The 24,508-nt window shown below is 38.3% G+C and overlaps 2 protein-coding genes across 2 annotated transcripts in view; one reads left to right on the top strand and one right to left on the bottom strand.

The window, feature by feature from the left end:
- The window catches only part of MINDY4B (MINDY family member 4B), a 48,074-nt gene extending 47,206 nt beyond the window's left edge, over positions 1–868 (bottom strand). Inside the window, exons 1-2 of the mRNA XM_074192733.1 lie at positions 756–868; positions 488–515 (exon numbers count right to left, since the gene is read on the bottom strand). Coding sequence (XP_074048834.1) covers positions 488–515; positions 756–868 — 141 coding nt within the window. The remainder of the gene's footprint in view (positions 1–487; positions 516–755) is intronic.
- The window catches only part of MED12L (mediator complex subunit 12L), a 581,984-nt gene that overhangs the window by 14,814 nt on the left and 542,662 nt on the right, over positions 1–24,508 (top strand). The window lies entirely within an intron of this gene.

Genomic DNA, 24,508 nt, shown 5'->3' with positions numbered 1-24,508 from the left:
TTAAAACTCAGATAAAATAAAGGGGGGGGCAATTAATGCAGTGGTAATTTGATTTCAAACTATCCCACAACCACTGAGATTTCTTTAGATTTAGGAAACTTGCAAAGCATTTTACACACACACACACACACACATACACACACACATATTAGAAAAGCACTAAGTCTTGACAATCTAGCCTTATTTCCACAGTGGAGGGTCTGGATTTTAAAAACAATCATTTCTAAATAATAACCATATGCTACTTTCTGTGATAGAAAAATATTCTTTTAAAGACGAGTAGAATACTTAATGATCTGTCAAAAAAAGGAATATATGAAAAAATCCTCAATACTGGCTATTTGTTATTCTACTTTTTCACATGCCATCCTTCCATTGTGTAGAGAATTTGACACATGTGGGAGATGCTCAGATTGTGTTTTCAGTGTAATTGTTTGATGTAACAATCACAGAAGAACAAAATCCACTTTTGGAGGAAAAGCGTTACCTGATGAGTTGTACTGTTGATTTTCAACCTGCAAATGAAAAAGAAAACATCAAGTGAAGAGCTTCCCCCTATTCATAGAGCAAGGAAACAACCACCTTTTGGATCTATAGAAACATCTTTCCACAAGATGATTATACACGGATGTGTTTTCAAAGAACACTTGTAAATGAAAATGTTCACAGAGAGAAAATAAGAGTTGATTACTCAAGTACATGAAAGGTATTGCATTCAAAGTCTTCCATGCTTTAGAGAAAAGCAAAAATCTTACCCATGATAACTAAAGATTCTCCTCCATTTGTCAAGGTCTGAAATTTTCCTGGCTATTTCATCTAATTCCATCTCTCGGAAACTATGATTCTCATGGGAGACCTCCTTGTCCATTTATAGATTAAGAAGCTGAATTGAAAAAAAGTCGTTAAAATCGGGACAAGAGATACTTGCTGGTGCAGAGAGATTTGGTTAGCATAGATGATGGTTTGCAATGTGCTAATTCCCCCTATTGCCTAGCCTGGTCTCACACAATTGGTGCTCTGGGCCTTCTGTAAGCCTCTGCTATCAGATCCTAATTAAATTTTCATTAGCGGTAGAAGACTTGGTGCAGTTTTGCTCACTGCATAGACAGCATAAATGTTTAATCCAGGATCCAGATTTATAAACAATGAGGTTGCAATTACTCTCTCAGCCTCAGAGAAAAAAAGGCATAATCTAATTGACTTGAGGTGGCACTACAGAGGGAAAATGATCTTTTCCTAGACTCTGATGCCTCACTCACTTAGTTCAGCAAGCATTAAAAGAACACTTTCTGTCTTCATGCTAACTTACAATCTCTGTAGGAGGTACAAGGATGAATGAGTCTCTGAACCTGCCCTCAAGAAACTTGGGATATAGATAAACAAATCCCAATTATATGAAATATAATGGGAATGTGCAAGGAGGGGTCATAGCATCAAAGGCTAGAAGGGACCTATGGGGCTATGGAATTATAGCATTATAAAAATAGAGGCAAAAAGTGGACTTAGAGTCAATACAAATATTTTACTAAAGAAACCCAGAAAAGCTTTAACATCGTACCCAAAGCTACATAAATAGAGAAATAACAGAGGTAAGTGAGGTTGAGTGATGTGGTGGAAAGAACAACAGGGGCAGCTATGTGGCCCAATGTTAGAACACTAAAGAAGGAGTCAGGAGGGGCTGAGTTTAAAATATGGTCTCAAACACTCAGTCGCTGTATGACCCTGGGCAAGTTACTTAACCCCAATTGTCAGGAAGAAGAAGAAAGAAGTAATAGAAAAGCAAGAAGGAGGGAAGAGGAAGAAGAAGAAAGAGGAACAAGAAAGGAAGAGGAAGAAGAAAAGAAAGGAAGAGAAAGGAGAAGAAGAGGAAGGAGGAAGAATTTTTGCAAGTACATGACAGAGATGGTGATGATCTATGTTGGCAGAGTGATTTTCCTCATAATGAAATTTGCTATACCAATGAAATCACAAGTCTTATGAAGGAGAAGAAGAAAAAGAGAGAAAAATCAATAGATGTAGAGAATCTGCATTAGATTCTGCCTAAGCTTCTTATCTTTCTTGGACTCAGTTCTCTCATCTGTATAATGAGGGATTGGAATCAGTGGCCACTTCCAGTTTTAAATCTATGGTCCATAATCTTATCTTACCTGAAGAACCCTACAGGACATAGCAGGGATCTGAATTCAGGTACTCAGCTTGCCAGATTCAGTATACTTTCCTTCGTACCCTAGGGATTCAGAGGAGGGAGAAATCATTTCTGGCTATGGGGATTTGGGGAGGGTATTTCAAAAGGATCTTTGGAGGCATGGCATAAGAGTGAGTCATCAAATTCTGACTCTAAGAACAGTAATTATATTTTTGATACCATAATGGACATTTCAGTCAATTGTCCAAGTCTCCACTCACCAGCCCTCTAACTTCCCTGTCTAAAACATTCCTCCCTGATCATCACCTTATGTAAGCACCATCTTCCCTTAGCAATAAACTCCTTGAAAACAAGGACTGTCTTGTGTTCTTTTATTTTGTACCCACAATGCTTAACCTGGCATCTGACCCATTGAAAAGACTTAATCCCACTTTTTCCCCTTTTATTCTTTCAAAGCCAGAAAAACTCATTTGACTGCTCTCTATGACCAATATTAAGTTCTTTTAAATAATACTGAGGCCAAGAAAGGAACTGAGTAAGTACCAGATGTTTTATATGGAGCTTAGTATCTTAAAAATCTCCTATACCAGTTGAGGGGAAAATGACCCAGTTTATTTTATGGAGAAGTCTAAAGAGGTTGAGTCCTTTTCTTTCACTGGAATGACTTATCGCTGCAGTGACAGGCATGGTGAAGAATATTGATTACCTGGATAAAAACACTCTCAATGCAGACAATTTGTCCCTTTCTGTACAGACAGAATCCTGAAATGCCATTTGTCAGGGTGAAATGCTCAGTTTTTCTTTGCCTGGTGATGATGATGATGAGGAATTTGACCTTCAGTGCTCAGGGGTGCAGGAATAACAAGAGTCCAAGGGCAAAGAGGTCTGAGTGGTCAAAATACGAGGAATAAGTGGACTCCTTCGAATTTTGCATGTCACATTTTGCTAGGTAGCCCAGAATTTTCTATTTAGAAAACTCTTTTAAGGAGCAATAGTTTATTTGAGTTTTCAAATAAAAACAATGCTACCAATTTGAACAGAAGGATCCCTGAGGGTTACACATTGGCTTAATTTTAAAATGTAAGTGATCTATTTTAAATGTATTTTTAGTTATTTTGTTAAACATTTCCCTATTACATTTTAATCTGGTTTCCATCCCATTCAGAGTGTATTGTTTGTTTGACACCTCTGAAATAGGGAACAGAATGTTGTGCATGTAGATATTGAAACATGCTACATGTATACAGATATATGCCACAAACATGGAAGACACAGTATGATGTAATAGATTGGAAGTCTTGGAGATTTGGCTTGAAGGACTGACTTTGATACTGTGTGTGTGTGTGTGTGTGTGTGTGTGTGTGTGTGTGTGTGTGTGTGATTCTACATAAGAGATTGTCCAGCCTACTTCTAAATGCCTTGGAAATTTCCTGAGACTTATCTACCAAGTCGTAAGCCATCGTTTCTTTTTTTAAATTTTTTCCCCAATTACATGTTAAAATATAGTTTTTAACATTTAAAAAAAAAGTTTCTGCCTCCTTTTCCTTTCCCTTCCTTGATGGTAAGCAATGCACTATAGATTATACGTATGCAGTTATGTTATACATTTCCATATTACTCATTTTGTACAAGAAGGAACAAAATAAAGAAAATTTAAAATAGTATGCTTCAGTTTGTATTCAGACAACATCAATTCTTTCTCTGGAGGTGGATAGTATGTTTTATCCTTAGTCTTTTGGGATTATCTTGGATCCTTGTATTGCTGAGAATAGCTAAGTCATTCACAATTCTCCGTAATACAATTCTGATGTTGCTTGTATGTTTTCCTGGTCTTGCTCACTTCACTTTGCATCAGTTCATGTAAATCTTTCCAGGGATTTCTGAAATCCTGGCACCACTTGTCATTTATTTCTCACAATAGTACTCTAACACAATCATATACCATAGTTTATTTGATGGACATCACCTCAATTTCTGATTGAGAACAAGAACACAAGCTATCATCTTTGAGCAAACTGTTAGAATTTTGTTCTATAAACCCCCTGCATGGGAATAAGCCTGCAATTTATAAAACTGGAGTGGGAAAGGAAGTTCCTAAGACTTAGGGTGGAAATCTTTTTATCTACTAAGGGCCATTTGGATATTTATAACATCATTCTGACCACATAGAGTGTTCAAACATTTAATTAATTCACCCCTTAAAAGCTCCTATATCTATTGAATGATGAGTCCCAGACCAATACAACTGGTTCCAAACCTTTGTTTTACAGATGAGGAAACAGAATTCCCAGATAATTAAGTGATTCATCCCAGAACACAAGAGTAGGAAGGAATAAGCTTAATATTGAAGTCTGCATCTTGTGACTACTCAGAGTGCCAGGGTCAGATAGGGGAAAGAATACTGGATTTTGAATTAGAAAATTTGGATCAAAAACCTGACTTTACAACTTTTTAGCTTTTTGGGATCTCAGCTTGTTTTGGGATCTCATAAAATGAGAAATTTAGATTCAATGATCTCTAAGGTCCCTTCCACTCTTAATCCTTGATCCAATGGCCCCACTCTTGCCTCTCTGCCACTTTGTAGAGTTGTTTCTTTTGAGGTCTGTTAAACCAGATCATATTCCTAAGTCCCTTATTTCACATTAGCAAGTTTGCTAATGTTTTGATTATAAACCTTTAATATTTTTTCCTCTTCATTTGCATCAATCAACAATGTCTGTGGTGATTAATATGTATTGAGCATATATAAAGTGGAAAACATGTTAAGCTTTATCCTTTTGATCTGAAACTCTTGCATGAAAACGAGCATTTATTAACTGCCTATTTTATATGTGGTACTGTGCCAAGTGCTTTACTAATAGGATCCCATCTGATTCTCACAACTACTCTGGGAGGCAGGAACTGTTCCTATCCCCATTTTACAGTTGAGGAACCTGAAGCAGACAGAGGTTAATGATTAGCCCAAGACTCTTTTGTCTTTGACTCTTTGTCTCCACCAAGAATATTGGAGGATCTTGCTTTATGACACCACCCAAATGTTGCTTTGGTTGTTCAAGTTTGGTTTTTTTGTTTGTTTGTTTGCTTTTTGGTGGCCCCATTTGAGGTTTTGTGGCAAAGATGCTGGATTGATTTGCCATTTCCTTTCCAGCTCATTTTACAGAGGAGGAAACTGAAGCAAGCAGGGTTAGGCAACTTGCCCAGGGTCACACATCTAATAAGTGTCTGAGGCTGGATTTGAACTCAGAAAAATGGATCTTCCTGACTGGTAGCCCTCAGAGTTGCTGTCCATTCCCTACATAAACTCAAAGTTTGCAAAGCTTAAATAAGAAGAAAAAAACAGTTGACTCATAGATCAAAGAAAACAAATAGAATTCTTATCAGAGCTCATGGGAAAATATTAAGCAATGACAAGAAGGAATCCTTCCCTATAGAGTGAGTGGTCTTATTCATAGTCATTTGCTCAGTAAAGTTTACAGAAAGCATTATCTCTTATTGGTCCTCAATTTGTTCATTTTGATTAAGCTCTGCTCCCAGCTATTGGGGCCTATCACACAATTATTCAACCAACAAGCATTTGTTAGGGGCTTCCTATGTTCCATCATAACAACTAGAGACAACTCAGTGGACAGAGTACTAGGACTGAAGTCAGGAAGACCTGAATTCAAATACAGCCTCAGACACTCACTACTCATATGATCCTGGGTAAGTCACTCAATATCTTTTTGCTTTAATAAACTGGAGAAGGAAAAGACAAACCACTCCAGTACCTTTGCCAGTACTGGGCAGTATTGATAAGACTTGGACATTAATGAACAACTTAATAATAATGTTCCAAATGCTGTGAGATTCTGGAAATAAAAAGTACCGAGAATAAAATAATCTTTACTTTCTTTTTTTAAAAAAATATTATTCTATTTTATTTTTTTCAATTACATGAAAAGATAGTTGTCAACATCTATCTTTTTGTAAACTTTTGAGTTAGCAATCTGACCTTTCAAGGAATTTACATTCTAGCTGGCGAAAAACATCTGTAGAGAGATCAAGAAGGGAGAGGAAAGAAAAAAGGCTATTAGTTTTGCTAATTGAGATCTCTTATAACGTTGGAAAGAGCTTCAGTTTGGAAAGAGGTTTCAGTTGAATAATAGGGACAGAAGTCAAATTTCAGAGGAATTTTTAAAAATTTTTATTTATTTCATTAAATATTTCTCAATTACATGAATATTTTTAACACACATTATGAGTTCCAAATTCTTATTCTTCCTTACCCTTTGAGAAGGTAAGCAATATGATATAAATCGTACAAGTGAAATCACACAAAGTATATTTCCTAAACTATGATTGCAGAGGGTTTAAAAGAAAGTAAAATGAGAAGTAGAAGCACTGACTGTAGGTGGCTTCCTCAAGGAAGTTAGCCATGAGAAAGAGGATATACTGAACAGTAACTAATAGGGATGGTCCAATCAAGTAAAGATTGCTTAAGTCTTAAATCATCCCTAGATCCAGTTCTATGACCCCTTCATTCTAGAGACTTCCCAGAAAGTCAAATACCCAGCTTTTGACCTTTGTCTTCACCTAGAATTGATCTTTCCCAGATTAGGCCTACTCTGAATTGCCAGCTACTTTTTAACTGCTCAACTCTCTCTGGTGGTAATTTCTCTCTCTCTTTTTTAAGGTTTTTGCAAGGCAAACGGGGTTAAGTGGCTTGCCCAAGGCCACACAGCTAGGTAATTATTAGGTGCCTGAGACTGGATTTGAACTCAGGTACTCCTGGCTCCTGGGCCGGTGTTTTATCCACTGCGCCACCTAGCTGCCCCTTGGTGGCAATTTCTCATGCTTCTGATTTGATTCTTTGCTCTTGGACCTCAAAGGATTCAACATCTCTACCAGCTTCCACAAACTTGAGACTCAAATAAGAGCCTTGGATAGTCCTATCTCTTCCATCCTTCAGTAGACCTCTCTCCAGTCACTGATGTTCTCTCTGGATTTAGTCCTCAACGATAGGCATATTTCCAACCAATCACAGTCTCTTCATCCTAGTGATTCTGAACCCTTAGCATCATTAAATATGCTCCATTCCTTCCCACTGACTTCCTAAGACCCAATCCTCTCAACTCTACCACCACATTCTAACTACAATGTTTCTACAAATCTAATGACTTCTTTCTTCTGTGTTCTCTTGTAATTCTCCCTTGCCTCATAGTAGCTTTTATTTTAATTTTTTTTCCTTTTTCACTCCCATCATCTTCTAATTCTCACTAGACTTGGCTGTCTCCTGAATACACAGTTTTCTTGTCCATCTTTCTAGCACTGCTTAAACTCATACTCTCCAATTCACTGGTCATGGTCGGATAGCAAAAAATATTCCTTGCTCTCCACAGCTACTTCCAGACTCCCTGTCTACTACCATCACTGTACTCATTAACTACTCCTCCTTCTAGGTTCATTCAATCCAAATTGATTGATCAAATGCATCAAGATCCCAGTAGTTATCATCTATCTGTCCCCAGGACACTTCTCTTCTTTCCTCAAAGAGTTCAGTGCCTGAATTACTTTTTGTCCGTTGCAATTTCTATCTTTTCACTATGAGACTTACACCATTCAACCTTAAATACATATTATTACACCCTAGCTTCCCAGCTTTCCAGTCTTCTCAGTTTTCATGATTGAGTCCTCTATTCAACCTCAGCAATATAGAGAAATGCTTATACCGTTTTTCTTACCATCATCCATTATATTATACCTCCATGTTTATAAGTTGCTAATTTCCATTTTCTGATCATAATCTTTTATCATTCTATTTTTCCCTGTTCTTAGTCCTCACAATGACCTTTAGTTGCTTCCATCCCTCCATTTCTTCCCAGCCCATCACCCCTCCATTGGCTAAATTTTCTTGCCTTCCTTAACTTGTCTCCCTTGTGAATCAGTTCAACTCCACACCATTTTCCATAATTGAGTCCATTACACCCCTTATCCTATCACCATTATGCCTTGCCAAATGCCAGACTTGGATGAATTCCATTATCAACTGCCTTTCCTTTTATTCATATGTTACTGAATAGATCTGGGAGAAAATTGTGAAATGTGCTAGCTAGGTTCACTACAAATTTGTGTAACATAATCTCCACCAGAGTCTCCAGGCTCCCCACAGCACACCTGTCCCCCATGTCTGGAATGCTTTCCCTCCTCATCTCTGCCTCCTGAGTTCCCTGACTTTCTTCAGGACATCTCAAATTGCATTTTCTGCAAACAACCTTTCTCTGCCTCCCACCCCTGCCTTCCATCTGAAACTGTTTCTCATTTATCCTGCATATAACTTGTATGTAGATAATAGTTGGCATTTTGTTTCTCTTTTTAGAATGTAAAATCTTTGAGAGAGTTGCATCTCCAACATTTAGCACAGTGACTTGTACATAGTAGGCATTTAATAAATGATTTTTAACCAAGAATGCGTGTTTGCAGGCGACTAGGAAGCTTTCAGTAGTTAAGAAGAGAGTAAAGATGAGAGTAAGGATTGGAATGGAGGAAATCTGTTAAAGTTTTGGGGAAGGAATAGATCAAAGGTGAATGATGATTTTGGCAACCAAGGGCCAGTTCATCTGTGACCAGAGTGAAGTAGGAGATGGTCGGGGAATCTGTCCAAACAATGTGAGAGAAGGAGGAGAGAGGGAAATTCCCAGTGAATTTTTTTTTTGGCGGGGTAAGATAGAAAGCAAAGATTTTCTGTTAAAAGAACCTCAAAGGGGCAGCTAGGTGACGCACTGGATAAAGCACCCACCCTGGAGTCAGGAGTACCTGGGTTCAAATCCAGTCTCAGACAATTACCTAGCCGTTTGGCCTTGGGCAAGCCACTTAACCCCATTTGCCTTGCAAACAAACAAACAAACAAACAAACAAACAAACAAAAGAACCTCAAGTAGGGGGAGCTGTGAAAACCTTGAGTATGATATGGGAAGGTTTAGAATAATACCTGTGGGAGGTTGGATAGCAAATTGATTTGAGAGGAATAGAATGTTTATCTTACCCAGATGAGATTGGATAACATAAATTGGTCCAATCATTCTGGAAATTATGTGAGAAAAGTAACTGAATCCTTTAACCCAGTGTCGCCTTAATTGAGTTTATACTCCAAAGAAGTTAATGATGGTAAGAAAAGACCCTATTAAGCAAACATATTAGTAGCAGTACTATTCATAATAGCAAAAAATCTGGAAACAGAATGTGCTCACAAGGATTGAGAAAATGCTCAACAATTTGTGATAATGAATGTAATGAATGAACATTGCACCAGAAGGAGTAATGAAAATGAAGAATTCAGAGAAACATTAGAAGACCTATGAAATGATTCAGAGTCAAAAAAAAAGGCAAATCCCAAAGACTAAGATACAAAGAAGGCAGCAACTTAATTACTAGTGAAATAATAGGTCCAATGTCCTTAGGTCCACCCAGTCTTGTTAAGGGCCATGTTGATTGACCAGAAGGGAACTCATAGAATCGATTGAATTCTTGCTTGAGGTATAAAGGAGAAGTTCAATGATAGATTTAAGATTTTTAAGGGTTTTTTAAAATTTATTTTGTTTTGTATTGTTCGGGGGTTTGGATAACCAAAGAAATGAGTCACTCTCAAGAGCTAAGCCCCCTTCAGGGAGTGGGTGGCACAACAATGTCTATTCAACAGAGTACCAGCAGATGGCAGCAGAGAGCCACAGAGGACCAACAGAGGACCAACAGAGAGCAGCCTGGCCAAAATGTCATGGTGCTATCCGATTGGATCAGCTGTGTCCAATCAGCAGGGGAAGCAAGAGGGAAGGGTCACCTACCTAACCATCTTTTTGGTGATCTTATCAAATGTCATATCTTCTTACTGACTCTGCAGCAGAACTAAGTGGTAGTATCCAAGTCAGAGACAGGACTTTGTGGTCCTGGTTGTGTATATTCCCTTTTCATGAGTTTTCCATGAATATTCTATCCCTAAGTCTTTCCTCTATCACTGGCGATAGGAGACTCTCTGGAAGAACTCACCCTTAGGTGTGGATAGCTATACTTGTGATTAGTTTTGTTTTGCCACTAATTTTTTTTTTTGGGGGGGAGGGAAGCTTTGACTTAATAAATAAATAAATAAAAATAAAAGAAACATCAATGAAGATATTCTAGAGGTTCTGTCACAAGTTATATCTAAAACCCAGCATCACTTTTGGAGGAGGGGGCACAAATGAGAGAGACTTGAATTATACGCCCAATGATTGAAATAATGTAAATGAAGACAACATTAAAAAACAATAAAATTCAGATTGTGTACTGATAGGGCCTGCACCCAATTGTGGAAAATATCAGTTTTGCTTAACTGTTAAGAATGCTGGGGGGGAGGGGATGGGGGGGATGGGTAGCTCAGTGGATAAAGCACCGGCCCTGGAGTCAGGAGCACCTGGGTTCAAATCCGATCTCAGACACTTAATAATTACCTAGCTGTGTGGCCTTGGGCAAGCCACTTAGCCCCATTTGCCTTGCAAAAAACTAACCCCCCCCAACAATTGTAACTTTAAAAATGGAATGGGGCAGGGGAGGCGTTCCCTTATCAGAGGTTTTCAAACAGAGACTGGTTGACTGCTTACTTTTCCACTTATTTATTCATGTTATAATGGAAATTCTTTGAAGGTGTGGGCCAGCAATACCCCTTCTGATTCTTAAATTCTGTGATTCTGTGATTCCATTGAATTTGACTTTTCATCACTTGTTTTTTCAATCTATTATTTCTGTTCTCCATCCCTGAAGTATCATAATCTTTGAATTCAATCACACTGAAAATCAAACTCATTTAGTGGGCAGGAGAGGAGGCTTCAATGTTTACTCAAAGAGACATGTCTATTGTGTCTCAAAGAATGGGCCCATGTACATTGTTTCCATAGAAATATATCTCTACTTATGTAATGAGTAACCATGGAAAAAGTGGACAGATAGAATTTCATGTTGTCTACAACTTTCCAAAACATAAGTGTTCCATATGTTGACAGATTCCTGAATCTCAAAGACTGTCTGTCCTCAACATATGGAAATACTGCCACACTTTCAAATTTGGATTGTTAGGGAGGGAGGCATGCAGAATGACAAAGTACAATTACCCTGTTTTAAGATTATTACCATGTGTTTCACATGAAATGAACTAAGGATTCATTTTTCTTTCTTTCTTGATCAATATTTTTCTTTAAATTGTAAGGAACTTTTAATGACTTTATGGTAGCAACTATTATGTATTTGCAAACTGAGGATCACTGTGTAAATTTTTAATGTTTTTACCATGCCATGGCTTCTCAGATTGCAATCAATGGTTTTTAGCTACTTAACTCAATTTAATCTTAGGATAAAAATAATAATAGCCCCTCTAGGTCTGTGAACATTTTTATTAGAATGCAAAGTTTTCAACAGCATATTTTGCATGGTTGACATTTTTCTAGATCTATTTTGCAAGGGCCTTTCAGTATCTCATTTAGGTTTGCAATCAGATCAATTTAATTGCACACACATTAAGTAAATGCCTATTGTACAAGGACTGAGAAAAAGTATGGCATATTGGATTGGAGGACCAGTCTTAGAATTAGGAAGACCTAAGCATATGAGGATGCACTTTAGCAAAATGGAAAGATTACAGAGGAAGCAACTAGGTGGTATAGTGAGTAGAGTACTGGCCAGAGGGCCAGGAGGATCTGAGTTCAAGTCCAGATTCAGATACTTACTAGCTGTGTGACCCTGGGCATGTCACATAACCTCAAGTGGCAGAGAAAGATCATATTAGTTCAGAGTCAGAGGATCTGTATTTAAAAATCTCACCATTATCTCTATGACTTCTGGACAAGTCAAAAATCTCCCTGGACCTCAGTCATCTGCAAAATAAGGGGTTTGACTAGGTGGTCTCTAAAGCTCCTTCTAACCTTAGATCTATGATCTTGGGCTCCTGCCTCTGATACATAAAAGCTGTGTGGTCACAGACAAATCATGCTATGTGACTTTATAATAGACAAGTCAAAGATTTTCACTGATGGAAGAACTTTCCACACTAGAAGTTGTCCTACTCTGATGAAATTCTAGGGCTGTATGATAAGCCCCCAGCCAAATATGTATAGATCATTTATTGAATACTGGGGAAAGATTCATGATTTAGATACATTAATATATTTAACTGTGAACCTTAGAGAGACCTTGGTATTTGTAGGAAGATCCTTTAGTTTTTGTGAAATAAAATGTTCTTTATTGGAGGTGTGACTTGAGCCCCAGTCTTCCTGGATTCAAGGCTAATCTCTATCCATCCTCCAACTTCTCTTACTATATGATCTCAATGGCAGAGCAGATAATCTTATGCTTGGAGAGCATTGCGTGGAGAGGCTTCTCTACTCAGGACCTCCTGTATAGACCAGACTTTTAATTCCTGCCCCCCCCCTCACATTAAGGGCATTCTTAAAAACATCACAGTGGTTAGTCTTATACAAATCTGGTCTCAGACACTAAGCTAGCTATGTGACCGTAGGCAAGTCACTTAACCTTTGCCTGTCTCAGTTTCCTTAACTGTAAATGGTGGTAAAACAGAACCTAATTCCCAGGATTGTTATGAGGCTCAAAGGAGATATTTGTGAAGTATGTATCACAGTATCTGGCACATAATAGGTGCTTAATAAATGTTTATTTTCTGGTTCTTTCTTTCCTTCCTAAAATAGGCCTTCAAATAATATTGGATTTATTAACTTAGGGAAAGTTACAAGAGAAAGGACTGGAAGATTAATTTAGTAATGCAATATCAATATATATATTCAGGCAACTTTGATCATTAAACAGAAATTTAGAACACCAGTATTTTGCAAACAGAATTTAATTTTTGTGGACCACTTTTCAATGTTCAATAAATTGAGTTTCTACCCCTTCTATTCATCTGCCAAAGTGATTTTCCTAATGTGTTGATTTGACCATGTCATCCTATCCCCTACCTCAATATCTTCAATTGGCTCCTAATTACCTCCAAGATAAAATATAAAATTTTTTTTTGTCATTTAAAGTTGTTTGCTACATAACCTGGAATGCTTGGCTCTGATGAGTGAGTTTTTGTCTTTTTGGGGGTAGGATCCAGGCCACCACTCATGCTGCCAGTTTTACCCATCCATCCAGTTGCTAGAACCTTCCTATGTCTCATGTATGTACCTATTTACAGGCTACCCCCCACATTAGAAGATAAGCTCCTTGAGAGCAGGGGATGTTTTTGTCTTTTCTTTGTAGCCCTAGTACTTAGAGCAGGGCTTGGTGCGTATTAACTTTTTTTTTTTTTAGTTTTTTGCAAGGCAAATAGGGTTAAGTGGCTTGCCCAAGGCCACACAGCTAGGTCATTATTAAGTGTCTGAGACCGGACTTGAACCCAGGTCCTCCTGACTCCAAGGCTGGTGCTTTATCCACTGTGCCACCTAGCCGCCCCGGTATTAACTTTTAATAAATACTTGTTGATTGATTGAAAGCACTGCAATCAGGGAGCAGCTAGGTGATGCAGTGGATAGAGCACCGGCCCTGGAGTCAGGAGGACCTGGGTTCAAATCCGGTCTCAGACACTTAATAATGACCTAGCTGTGTGGCCTTGGGCAAGCCACTTAACCCCATTGCCTTGCAAAAAAAACCTACCCCTCTCCAAAAAAAAACCCAGTACTGCAGTTGCAGAAAAACAGAATGCAACTGCATTCTCCAACCAAATGGGCCCTGGACAACAAGCAAATGTAATTTATTTGTGGGCATAAAGAATGTTTTAAAGGCCCCCTTTTCACCTTGGGAAGGACACTGATTGAAAGTTGGAGAACGTCTAGAGGAGAGCAACCAGAATGGTGAAGGGCTTTGAATTTAAGTCTTGTGGACTATTGAAGAAGCTGGGGGTGTTTAACTGGAGAAGAGAAGACTTAAAGGAGACATATCACCATCATATAGCAAATATATGAGAGAAGAATCTGATTAGTTTTGCTTGGTGCCATAAAGCAGGACTGCTAGCATAGAGTAGATATTACATAAAAACACATTTAGGACTGGTGTGAAAACCAAGCCAAATAACCTAATAATTAGAGTTATCCTAAAATGGAATGGACATCCTTAGAAAGTACACGGTCATCTTTCATTGGGTCTTTTCAAGTAAAAGCTGTATGATCACTTGTCAGGTGTTGCAAGAGAATACTTTTTTTTTTTAGTTATAAACAATGGAGTTCATTTCTAGTTCTGAATCTGTAACTGTGAAATCATGGGCCAGTTGATAGGAGTTTATTCATTCAAATCTATGACTTAAAAGAAAAAGAAAAGGGGGCGGCTAGGTGACACAGTGCATAGAGCAATGGCCCTGGAGTCAGGAGGACCTGAGTTCAAATCCGACCTCAGACACTTCGTAATTACCTTGCTGTGTGGCCCTGGGCAAGCCACTTAATCCCATCTGCCTTGCAAAAGAAAAAGAAAAAAGAAAAAAAAGGATATATTAGAGGAATAGACAGAATTATAATGGATTCTTGGATGGCTACACTTGCAAGTTTAGGTTCTTTGTTTAGGAAAAGGAGAGCAAACTATCTCCAAGTATCATTCTTCAGGATAACAGAACTCAAAAGAAACTTCCAGCCATTGACTTTGTCTCTTTTTGTTTTTGTTTTTGCCAGACAATGGGGTTAAGTGACTTTCCCAGGGTCACATAGCTAGGTAATAAATGTCTGGGTCCTCCTGACTCCAGGATCAATGCTCTATCCACTGGGCCACTAAGGTTCCCCCAGCCATTGACTTTGAAGTTGATCTAGTTCAATATAAATCCTGTAAGTAAGTTAAAGCTCCATCAATCCTGTCATTTACTATTGTAGCAAATATTTTCAGAGGATGCTACACTTCCACCTCTGGGTCTTAGGGGTACCCTTAAGAAGTTGGGGTGCTTTTTAATGCCATCAATTGGTGTGATTCACTGGTTTATTAGTTATCAGTGACTAGCATCTCACCACTATTTAATGAAGTAACATCAATTAGTTTTAACACAGGTATACTTGGTTTGAGGTAATAATAAGGATAGAAGTACAACATTTTCCCCCAGCACCTCAAGGGCACACTATTTCCTATTCTACTTTGCTCTTTGAGGTGAATGAGACTTAATAAAGTTTAGTTGGTTCCAAGTTCATGTCCAAATGTAATGTTGGTGCTAGTCTTGAATCTAGATTTGGCAGTTGAGGTTGTTCCTAGTTCTCCAGGTATGGGTACTAGACTAACTGCACAACCTGAGAAGGACTCAGTTCCTGGGATTCTAGATCTCTTGGACTTCCAGTTGACTTGCTCTACTGACCTTTTTGAAACTTAGAAGGTCATTGCCTCTAACTTCCAACACATCAAAGGAAAGAACAAATACCAAGGCTAATATTAATGGAATCATATGTCAGCTTCAGAGGGAGAAGACCCAAAGTCACTCCCCATACAATACGAGCTCTCAGTGGATGCTGTTAGTGAAGGAACTGAACCAAGAGATGTACTACAACCAAGATCCTTTAAAATGCATCAGCAGTCCAGTCAAAGAGCCTCCAATAACCACATGGTTAGCCAACCAGAACCAGAATATCTATAGAATATAGATAATAGTTCACAGAATATCTACCCATGTTCCTAAGTCCCTCCAGGATATTTCCATTACTTGCCATCGCATCTCTCCCCTAAGTAGGTTCCCCAGGCTCTTTTATGTGAGAAATTGCCTTACTGGCAGTCACCTAGCTACATGATTTAGGAAAATCATTTAATCTCTCTCCTACTTTTTTTTTTATCCATGAAATAAGAATAATATCTTGCTTGCCTGTTTCACAGGGTTGGAGTAAAACCCAAAATGACATTTTGTATATAAACATGGATAGTAAAAAGTTATACAAATGTGAAAGCATCAGGCTCAGAAGATTATTAATTTAACATGAGAAGAAATCTTGATGGTCATCTAGTTCAATTTCCCCTCTTTGCGGATGAGGAAACTGAGGTTAAGTAGCTCATTGGTGACCTGGTGTCACTCAGGAGTTAAATATCAGGCAAAGTAAGATTTGAACCAAGGTCCCATATCTCCGTATCTATTTCTGTGTTACCATGCTGCCCCACTACTCTCACTATTGTTACTGTTATTTTTATTCAAAAAGGGTGATGATGACATTCTTAGAAGTCTCTCCAATGATGATTCCACCTTGGCTTTATAAAAGTCTATCTACCAGTATTTAACCAATTAGGTTAAATCCTCCATGCTTTAATTTTTGTCAGTTTTCTTCATCTCTGTCTTCTGAGAGGATAGAAATGACTGGTCACTAACCCCTCAAAATACTCCTTTAGACCCCTGAAAGCTTCATGCCATTTGTTAAATTGCCCTCTCTCAATTTTCTTCTTTCTCTAGATTAAAAAACTTGAACTATAAAATTTCCTCAAAAGCCTTGTTCTTCATACCTTTGAACATTTCAGAGGCTTTTTTCTGCCTATTTCTCAGTATATCTCTCAAATTGCAGAAACTAAATCTAGACATGATAACCTGAATAAGTACAGCACACAATGGAAGGATTATTTCCTAGCTGTTTGATGTAATAACTCAGGCCCTCCTAAGAACTGGGCTCCCACAGATAAGTGAAATGGGAGCCAAAAAAGTGAATGCAATTTTTGTCCATATTCCAAGAGGTTGAGTCTCTCTAGTCATGAACCCTCTGTCTCTCTGAATTAGCCCAAGATCGCATTCCTTTTTTTTTTTTTTGCTCCTACATCACACTATTGGCTAATATTACATGTGTAGGCCACCAAATCCTCTTTATCTTTTTGGGATGATCTGCTGTCTATAGTCATGTCCCCTTCTATATCAAACTTGGGAAGTCAATTTTTTTTAACCAAATGGTTAAAGAGTTTATCACTATTATCTTTATCGTACTATAGTTAGTCAATGTTCTATCTCATTGAGATCTTGTTTCCTTACTCATCATTCAAAGCCTTAACAGATTTTTATCATCTATAAATTAGATGAGCAAACCAACTATGCCTTTATCCAAGATATTGATAAAAATGTTAAATGCCACAAAACCAAATGTAATTAATCCTTGGGTCACTCCACTAAAGATCTTCAGGCGTCATCAAGCCATTAATTGCTACTTTGGGGGTTCATTCATTCAACCAGTTCCAAATCCACCTTAGTGTATTATCATCAAGCTCCCACTCCCTATTTTCCATAGAGGGTTTTTGGTCAAAAGCTTTGCTAAACTCTAGGGAAACAACTTCTATAGCATTCTAAGCAAGGACAGCTGGTTTTCTCAATACAATGGGTAGAGTTCTGGACCTGGAGTCAGGAAGACTCATCTTCCTGAGTTCAAATCTGTCCTCAGACAAATACTAGCTGTGTGACTCTCTTTGCCTCAATTTCCTCATTATAAAATGAGATGGAGAAGGAAATGACAAACCACTCCAATATTTTTGCCCAGAAAATGGGAATGCTGGACGTGAAGAATTGGACCCAATTGAAATGACTGAACAAAAACCTTAGTGAAAAAAGAAGAGTTGAGACTGGTATAATTCATTAATGATGGATTTTTGTGATCAGGACTTCTTTTTCTAGAAGTTGACCAATAATTTATTCAAATGATCTGTTCTAGAATCATGTCTAGAGTCAAAGTTATTGATTGGCTGATAGTTCTTAAACCATGTTGCTCTGTGATCCAATGACTTACTGTTCCTCACATAGGACTTTCTGTTTCCTGACTCTGGGTATTTTCATTGGCTGTTCTCCTCACCTGGAAAGCTCTTCTTCTTCCTCATCTCTACCTCTTGACTTCCCTGGCTTCCTTTAGGTCCCACAGGAAGCATTTCCCAACATGCCATTATTCTAGTGCCTGTACTCTGCATTTATCTCGCCCAAATCCTATTTGTACATAGGGTTTGGTTTATTGTCATCCTCAATAGACACTGAGCCCCTTGAGACACAGGACAATCATATGCCTTTCTTTGTATCTCTAGAACATGCTTAAATAAGGCCTTATTGACTTGACTTTCCTTCTCTAATCTTGTAAAACCTTTCTTGTTCTCCATAATATTTCAAAGGTCAAAGAATTACAGATCTAGAAGTGGAAAGGACCTTAGAAGTCTTCTGGTCAAAACCCTTCATTTTATAGATTAGGAAACTGAGACCAACAGAAGTCAAATGGCTTCTCTAATGTTATACAGAAATTAAGTGTCAGAAGTAGGATTTGAACTCAGCTCCTTGGAATTCACATACAGTGATTTCCCCCCCCCCCCATACTTAGCATACATATCTATCTTTTCAACATCCAAAGGATATAATTCATTTAAACCCAATAGAACATGCTACCTTCATTTAAAAAAAATTTATAGCAAAAGGCCAAATGGGCAAGAATTATACACACAAGGACTGCCTGCTAGACTGAAAAGAGGTAACTAGGGATGGTGGCCAAGCCGTATGGATAAATACTAACGCCAGATGACATGACTGCATCGCACGTATCCTAGTAACCATGGTCTCTCTGTGAGGAAAGATTAGCCCGAAGTGTTATTTATAACTTTCTTCACAACAGGGATGAGAGTGATTTATTTCTATTTAGTGACACGTGATGGGGATATCCTGAACAACCACCTTAAAATGGGCAAAGGTTTTATAGAAGAAACGGGAGGATGAGCAGCCCACTGCCCTGGACAGCTTTGTCCTGGTTACTAACAACAAAGGTCGCATATAGCAATTGCAGACTGTCAGATATAAATAACAGATGGTGTGTGCAGGCTGAGGAGGGAGCAGACAGATCCCTATTACCCACCACTGACAAAGGCATTATGGAAAAAAAACCCTTTCCGCACTTTGTTCATTACTCCTACATCCGGTGATGATCCTGTCTGCCTTTGTGACTGTACTTTATCGTGCCCCAAACGCAAGTCCCCTAACCCCTCAGTATGATCTGCTTCCTCATACTGACACATTTTTATCCAATCTAAAGAAAAGTTAATGATTTTTACACTGAATAAGAAAAACACAAATTTTTTTTAAAAAAAGAGATATCCTATCAAAAGAGGGAAGATGACTTCATGAATGCCAAGTCTACAAACATCCAGATAACGCAAAGATAGTGATTGTATTTCACCAGAATCTTTGAATTTACTGGAAGGAAACCGAGACTTCATCTATCCAGCATTTTCATTTTGAAATGAGGTTTGTGAGGTCAAACAAGTGACATGGCTACCATGATGGCACAGTAAGAGGCATTCTGGGTTTTGAATTGGAAGACCTGGGTTGACGATCCAAGTTCTTTCACTTGCTATCTGTATGATCTTGGGCAAGTCACTTGAAATTCTCTAGGCTTGAGTTTACTTATCTTAAAAATAAAAGAGTTGGATTATATCAGAGTTTCTTATCCTAAGGTCTATGCGTATTCCTTCCCCTCTCTTCCAAGGAATTTATGGAGAGATTTCAAGGGGTATATGAACTTGGATGAGAAAAAAATTACATTTCAATTTTCCTTAACATCTAACTGAAATTTAACTTTATCTTTAATTATGAATTTTAAAAAATATTCTAAGGAGTCCACAGGTGTGAGGTCCACAATACCAAAACAGGTTGAAAACTAGTGGAATACATGACCCATGGGGCTGTCCAGATTCAGATCTATGTCTGTGACTAGTTAGCAAAGCGAGGACTAGTTTCCAATACCCAGTCCTGGACTGTGTCCACTCTAGATGCTATCCAGGGGCATAGTGTTTACAGGATGGCCTCCAACTGACCTCAAAGCTAGGAAGAGTTGTGTCCAGATCCAACTTCTCATATAATCTGGTTTGTGACTCTGCACAAGCTAATTAATCTCTTGGTGCTCTAGGAAACACTCTTCTTCCCCCCACCCCCCTATCCCTTTGCTTCTTGTACAGGTAAACAAAATAAAATGTGAATTGAGGGATACCAGATTGTAAATGCATGAATATTGATTTTAAAGTAAATTTGTATTATTAAAAAAATTAAGAAAGTCAGAGTACATGGAACAGTGGAAAGAAGTAGATCTTAGAGTCAGGAGGGCCCACAGAGGTCATTAGTTATTTAACAGATGAAGAAACTGTAGTTGATGCAGTTGATAGATCATAGGATTTGGAGTGAGGAAGACCTCTGAGTTCAAATCCTGCATTAAACATTTTACTAACTATGTGTCTCTTGACAAGTCACTGTGTCTCAGTTTTCTCAGAGTAATAGCAACTATCTCCCAGAATTGTTATGAGGATAAAAGGAGTTATTTATAATGTGCTTTGTAAACGTTATAATTGCTTTTATATACAAGCTATTATTATTTCCCAGCATCACACAGCTACTAAGTGTCTAAGGCAAGTTTTGAATTCAGGTCTTCTTTGTCTTCCTAAGTCCAATGATTTACTCACCACTATCCGAGTACTATCTTTGGAATCAGGGGAGATGAGTTTAAACCCTACGTATCCCTGATGACTGTGTAGCCTTGAACAAGTCGCTCATCATCCCTCAGGTACCTACTTGCCATAGCACCAGCTAGGTACACAAATATTCACTTGCATATAGGCATGAGCAAGTTGCAAGTAAATGAAAAGACAAGAATGGCAAAAAGGAAGAAAAAAAGATATACCTTTGCCACCGGTCAGTAAAAAAGTAAGATTCAGGGGGGTAAGTCGAGGATTGAAGATGTGAGTAGAAAGAGACTGGGAGAGAGAGGCTACTATGAGATCAGAGTAAACTGATCATCTTTGGGGGGCATGGCTCTTAAAAATTCATCCTTTTTTAAGGGTGACCCTTTCACCAAAGCCATAGGTCATTCTCAAACAGCAATAAGGATGCATCAGATGATTCTGGTGATGAAAGTTCCCTTTGGTGACCAGGAAGAGGGAAACAGATGGAAGACTGTCAAATAAATAGACCTGGATTCCCCAGGCCCCAAGGATTTCTTAGAAGCTCATTGTAATTCCTCTCTTCTTCCTTCCTTCGACCCTGAACTCAAGCCTATGGTTGTGTTCATAGATGTAAGAAGAGAACCTGGACCATCTTTCTTTAAAGGCAAAACATGTTGGGAAACAGTTTCCATATCCCCCTATTAGTTCTCAATTGAAAATATAGGCTAGAATTTAGGGAAAAGCTCATGTGTCTCTGGGCAATTTGTTGCCGCCTCGTTGTTGCCCTGTGATGTAAAGCCCCAAGGATTTGTGTAGCTAAGGTGTTGAACACAGGAGAGAGAGGTAGATATTTATTTCATGTGTTTCTCCTGAGATACAAATCCTTAATGGGTTTTCAAAGGGCAAGGAGGTAATGTATAATAGATAGTAACCAGGATCTCAGAGTCTTTTCATTTTCGAAAAACTATAAATGTCACATTGAACTCTCAAAAGAAAATCTTAACACTTACAATGACTCCCTTTACTTTCCCCTTTCCTGACTTCCCTTATAGTACAATTAAGCAAACCCAATATATTGACCTACTAATGATATCACTGAATCAAATGTTATGTAAGTATAATAGAGTGAATTTTTAGTACAATTCTACTTTCCCCATGACAGCCAGTATGACTCATTGGACAGGAAAATGTCTCTGGATCCAGGAAGAAGCAGTTTGCCAAAAACTGGCTCAGTTTTCAGAGAAGATACAGACCTGAATTGGCAGAAAGAGTTTTCTTATCCAGGAGTTTCTCATGTCATTTAAGTCAGAGTCTGTCAAAGAAATATATTTCTGCAGCTCTGTATTGTTTGGATCTCAATACCAGGTCAATTAGGGCATCTTTTAAAAATTAAATCAAATTTTTTTTATTAAGATGTTTTTACTAGCTCCTCACTTCCTCCCTCCCTTCAATAAAAACAAAAGAAAGACAAACCTTTATAATGAATATGCACAGCAAAATAAAAATTCTCCCATCCAAAATATATATATATATATGTATATTATTCTGCACCTTGAAACCATAACTTCTCTGTTTATTCATCATTCAGTGAATAAATATTTATTAACTTCCTGCTATGTTCCAAGTTCCATGTGAAATAAGTGGTGGTCTTCTGGAATCATGGAGTCAATCAGAGATCTTAAATCCTTCAAAGTTGTTTATTTTGGGGTTTTTTTGGTCACATATAATGTTAGCCTACAAATTGTTTTCTTGGCTTTGTTCACATCACTTTGCATCCATTCCTATAAGCATTGCCAGGTGCAATGAAACCATTCTCTTTATGATTTCTTTTTAACACATTAGCATCTGTTACATCGATATATTATAATTTGTTCAGACATTACCCAATTGATAGGAATCCCTCCTACAAAAAGAGCTACTATGTTTTGCAAATACAGATCAATTTTTTCCTCTTTGCTTGATCTCTTTTGGTTATAGGACAGATAGTCATTTCTGGGGCAAAGGAATGCACAACTTAGTGCCTTTTGGGGAAAAAAATCCAAATTCCTTTCCAGAATGGTTGGACCAATTCACAGGACTGCCAATGGTGTATTCATGTGCCTGCTTTCATGAAAGTACAACAAAAATTGTACTTTACCTTTTCTTTTTTTTCTTTGCCTTTTTCAATCATCTTTGCCAAACTGATGGGAATGAAGTACCGTCTCTGAGTTACTTCAACTTACATTTCTCTGATCATTAGTAATTCAGGACATTCTTTTTTTCCAATTCTGGCTTAGATTTCATCCTTAGAAAATTGCTTGCTCATATCCTTTGATAATTTTTTCAGTTGCTGAATGAGACCACCCATATTCACGGTGCATGAGTAGGACTTTGTCTTATTCCAACAATGATTTTTTTCCCCTCTCATGTCTGGAGTAGTATGAGTATTCAAGGAAGGGGTGTTGAGTAACACTGGACAGAATAAGTTTCCTAGAGAAGAGGGACAGGAACTTGTTGGAGTTTGGCCTTGGAGAGGGATGTCTGATTAACCAGACGACGCAAAGCATGTTTGCAAACAAGGGTTGAACAGGTGGCAACAACTCCTCTGGCATGTGAGTGTGTGTGTGTGTCCACACACACATGGACACACTTTCGCTTGAGGGGCTGGTGATTTGGGCTGCCCACTTCCCTCTCCTTTTATAGCCAACCATTTTAGTAGATGTTACTAAATACAGGATGGGCAGTTTGGACACAAGGCGGTTGACTGGCACAACCAGGACGAACAGCTCTGAATTAGAGCAAGTCTTTCCACAGGGAAAGTGCATGAAAACTAGTAACATGAGCCAGCTGCGGTAATGGTGGAGGATTGCTTGGATTGTGCATTCCTGCTTGCTGGCGAGCTCAGAAATGGCAATATTCCTGATGCAGAGCCGGATCTAGGGACAGACAAGGTAGGCAGTCCCTAGGACCCAACAAGACATGGCGATTCTGTTGGGGCAAGGCGTGATTTATCAGAGGGCATGATTTGATCTTACTTTCTATAAATGGGCCTATATTTAGTGCCAGATAATTTCACTCTCTATTTTATCCTAGGCTGAATCTTTTGTGTTTCTTATAATGAAGGCTCAATTCTGGAGCCTTCCGTAACATGCCAGAAGTACTATTTTAAAATCTCTTCTACGGCATGTAAACAGGCGGCCTTAGTCCTGTTGCTGTCCCACCAGAGCCTGGCACCCCTCAAGGATACCAGCCTCTTCCTTCCCTCTACTCTCTGGACAAAGAAAAAATGACTCTGTCGATGAAGTTCTGATTCCACTTGTCACTTCCAAGTAAGACTCTCAAGTGACAAGGTGATCAATAAACCCTTCCAACCCTGTGAAACGCTAATTGGATGATATTCTAGACGTGAGAAGAGCACATAAGGGATCTGCCCTCTTTCCAGGCACTTGACAGGATGGGTTTAAATGCCTCAGGCTGAATTCCAAACAAGGAAACAACACAAAACTGAAATCCCTGAATCTTTGGCCTTTTCACCTTTAGATGACTTCTATGTAAGTGTACAAATAGTTTTGTGTGGTCTGGAACCTGACTCGTGTTAAAAGTTTTATATATCATTATATTTTAACATTTACTCAAGAAGGAAATGGCAAACCACTCCAGTATCTTTGCCAAGAAAACTTCATGAACTGCACTGGCATGATATGGCCCATGGGGTCATGAAGAATTGGGCAACTCAACAATAACATATCTTCCATTTACCATTTATATATGCTATAAGACAGAAGTCATTTAACGTAAATGAAAGATTGCTGGAATGTAAATGGGAAGAACAAAAACAGCAAAAACTAGAAATCAATGTCTGTGTAATCATAAGAGTCTGCTAGATGACTGGGTAGATATAGTGGGAATTAGGAAGACTTGAATTCCAATTTGATCTCAGACATGATTTAGCTATGTAATCTTGGATAAATCTCTTAATTTCTCCCTCAGTTTCCTCATCTGTAAAGT

Source organism: Macrotis lagotis, chromosome 6, assembly GCF_037893015.1.
Source record: "Macrotis lagotis isolate mMagLag1 chromosome 6, bilby.v1.9.chrom.fasta, whole genome shotgun sequence".
NCBI lineage: Eukaryota > Metazoa > Chordata > Mammalia > Peramelemorphia > Peramelidae > Macrotis > Macrotis lagotis.
This window is presented reverse-complemented; position numbering and strand designations above follow the sequence as displayed.